Source organism: Monoraphidium neglectum (assembly GCF_000611645.1).
Source record: "Monoraphidium neglectum strain SAG 48.87 unplaced genomic scaffold scaffold03889, whole genome shotgun sequence".
NCBI classification, from domain to species: domain Eukaryota; kingdom Viridiplantae; phylum Chlorophyta; class Chlorophyceae; order Sphaeropleales; family Selenastraceae; genus Monoraphidium; species Monoraphidium neglectum.
This window is the reverse complement of record NW_014009740.1, coordinates 3,544-5,694: the sequence shown is the minus strand read 5'-3', so window position 1 is coordinate 5,694 and position 2,151 is coordinate 3,544. Positions and strand designations below refer to the sequence as shown.

The 2,151-nt window shown below is 67.7% G+C and overlaps 1 protein-coding gene across 1 annotated transcript; it reads right to left on the bottom strand.

Moving 5' to 3' along the window:
• Window positions 1–579: 579 nt before the first annotated feature.
• MNEG_13541 (hypothetical protein) lies at window positions 580–775 on the bottom strand (the record flags this gene model as incomplete). The annotated part of the gene is made up of 1 exon (XM_014037987.1): window positions 580–775. A coding segment is annotated over one exon (196 nt), but the record flags the coding sequence as incomplete, so codon positions are not given.
• Between the last annotated feature and the right edge of the window lie 1,376 nt (window positions 776–2,151).

Here is a 2,151-nt window from a genome sequence, read left to right as displayed (position 1 = left end):
GAGTGGGTGGGCCGGGTGCGGGAGGAGTGTTGAGGGTGCATGGGGTGGGGTGGAGGGCTGGTTTTGGGAGGGGAGCTTGTGGTTTTCTCCTTTTGTGGGGGGAGGAGTCGTTTTGAGAGGGAGCATCAGCTCCGGCATGTATGACCCTGTATGAGCGCGGGGGCAGTCAGCGCATTGGCCAGACAGACGCGCAAAGATGTCTGGGGAAGGGCGGCGTGCGTGTGTGCGTGCGCACGCATTTTTGGTGGCTTTCGAGGTGAGGTGCACACACGCAGGCGCGGGGCTGAGGAGCGCGCGGCGGCACATGCCGCCCGCGGCCCTACCCTCCCCTCTTCTTTGTCGCCGCGCCCGCCCCGGAGCCGGCGCCGCCACCCCCACTTCTGTCGCTCAGCCCCTGCTTCCCTCACAAACCTCGGGACATCCTTCACATGTATGGCTTGGAATGAACAAGCCAAGCCCTTCAAACATCCACCAATCAGCGCATAGACCCCATCTGCTGATTGCCGTCCCCGCCCCCCGCCGAGCCCGCCCCTGCTTTGCCGCCGCGCCCTGCCACTCCCCGCTCGCCCCGTGCCGCCCTCAAGCCGCTAGGAACCCGCCCGGAAGCCGCCCAGAACCCGCAGGTAAGCCGCCGGGAAGCTGTCTGGACGCTGCCCAGCGCTCACCCCGCTCGTTGCCGTGCTCGTCCCAATGGTATCGCAGCAGATATCCCCGGGACGTCGCCAGCAGCACCGTATCCGCTGCGCACGCCGCCGCCACGATCTGGCCGCGGCCCCTGACAATACTCAGGGGAAGGGTTTGGGGCCCGGGCGTGCGCGTGGGCCGGGGCGCTGGTTTTTGAGGGCGGGGCGGATGACGGGATGCGCCGCGCGCGCTGTTTTGAGCAGGCCGGGCCGCCGCTGCCGCCGAGAGCGCCTGGAGGGCGCGCGCCTGGCCGGGTTTGCCCGCAAGCGGCGTGCCGGAGGTGGATTGGATTCGAGCGCAGGGGCCGCCGCCGAGGGCGCAACAGCACAGCGGGAGAACGGACCCCAGGGGAATAACAGTGCGGCGCCGCACCTCGCCGCCTGCCGCGCGGTGGTCTCGAGCGTCAACGTCGGCAGGTCTGCATAGCCCCCCGCCGCCCCGCCGCCGCCGCCGCCGACGGCGCCGGGGTCGAGGCCGGCGCCGCCAAAGGTGAGCGTGTCTGCGTCGTCGCTCGACGCCAGGGGCTCGAACCGCTCCCCTATGGCTCCCAATTCAGTGAGCGTCGTCCGCGCGCGGTCGAAGTCCTCTAACAAGTCCATGGCGCCCGGCCGCGGGGCGCCCTAATCGTTGGCGGTGGCGCTGGCGCGGCGGGACCGCAGTGCTGCGGGCTCCGCGCCGCGCAGCACGCGGAAACCGGCGCGTGCACGAGGCGCCGTCCGGCTGCGCTTTTTGCTGGGTGCAGCACGATCAAATCTCTGTGCAATACTTAAGCTAGGGGATTCGGACAGCGGATAGTGCCTCAGATCATTGAACTGAACGCGGATCCATGTGCACGCATGATTATATATATGGCAGGTGCATATTGCCACAACACCGGTGTGTCACGGTTGCTTACCACACCCGTCACCGAGCGCCCCGGTCACACCGTACGCCTGCCACCCCAGGCCCCATTACGACCCCGCCGCGCACTTCGATGGGCGCACTGCGCTGGGCGGCGCAGTCTGAGGCCTGAGGTCTCCCTGCTTGACTAATCCGCTTGATATGTGCCGTGCATGTCTTGCTTGCCCGATCGATGAAACAAAAGCGCCTCGACACGCCCACACGCATGCTGTCAGCCCGCGTCAAAGAGGAGTCACCCCCCGGGACTCAGCCAGGGAGTATGTACCGTACGTAAGCAAGCCCCCGCGGCCGCGCCCGCCATCGCCACAGCCGCGACCATTGGCCGCGGCTGCCCCTCAACTGTCCGAGGGCTCCAAATCCCCTGGAGGGGCCCACAGGAGGGGCACAACCAGGCGATGCGGCTCTTCCTGCACACCCGTCCCACCCTCCCCGCACATCCATCGACCTTCGCTGCACATCCCATCATCCTGATTCAAGCATCCTGCATGCAGCCGTCCTGCACCTGGCGCCTGTGCTGGCGCCTCATCGTGTCAGTAGTTCAGGCGCAGCTGCCTCGCAGCTGCCCCT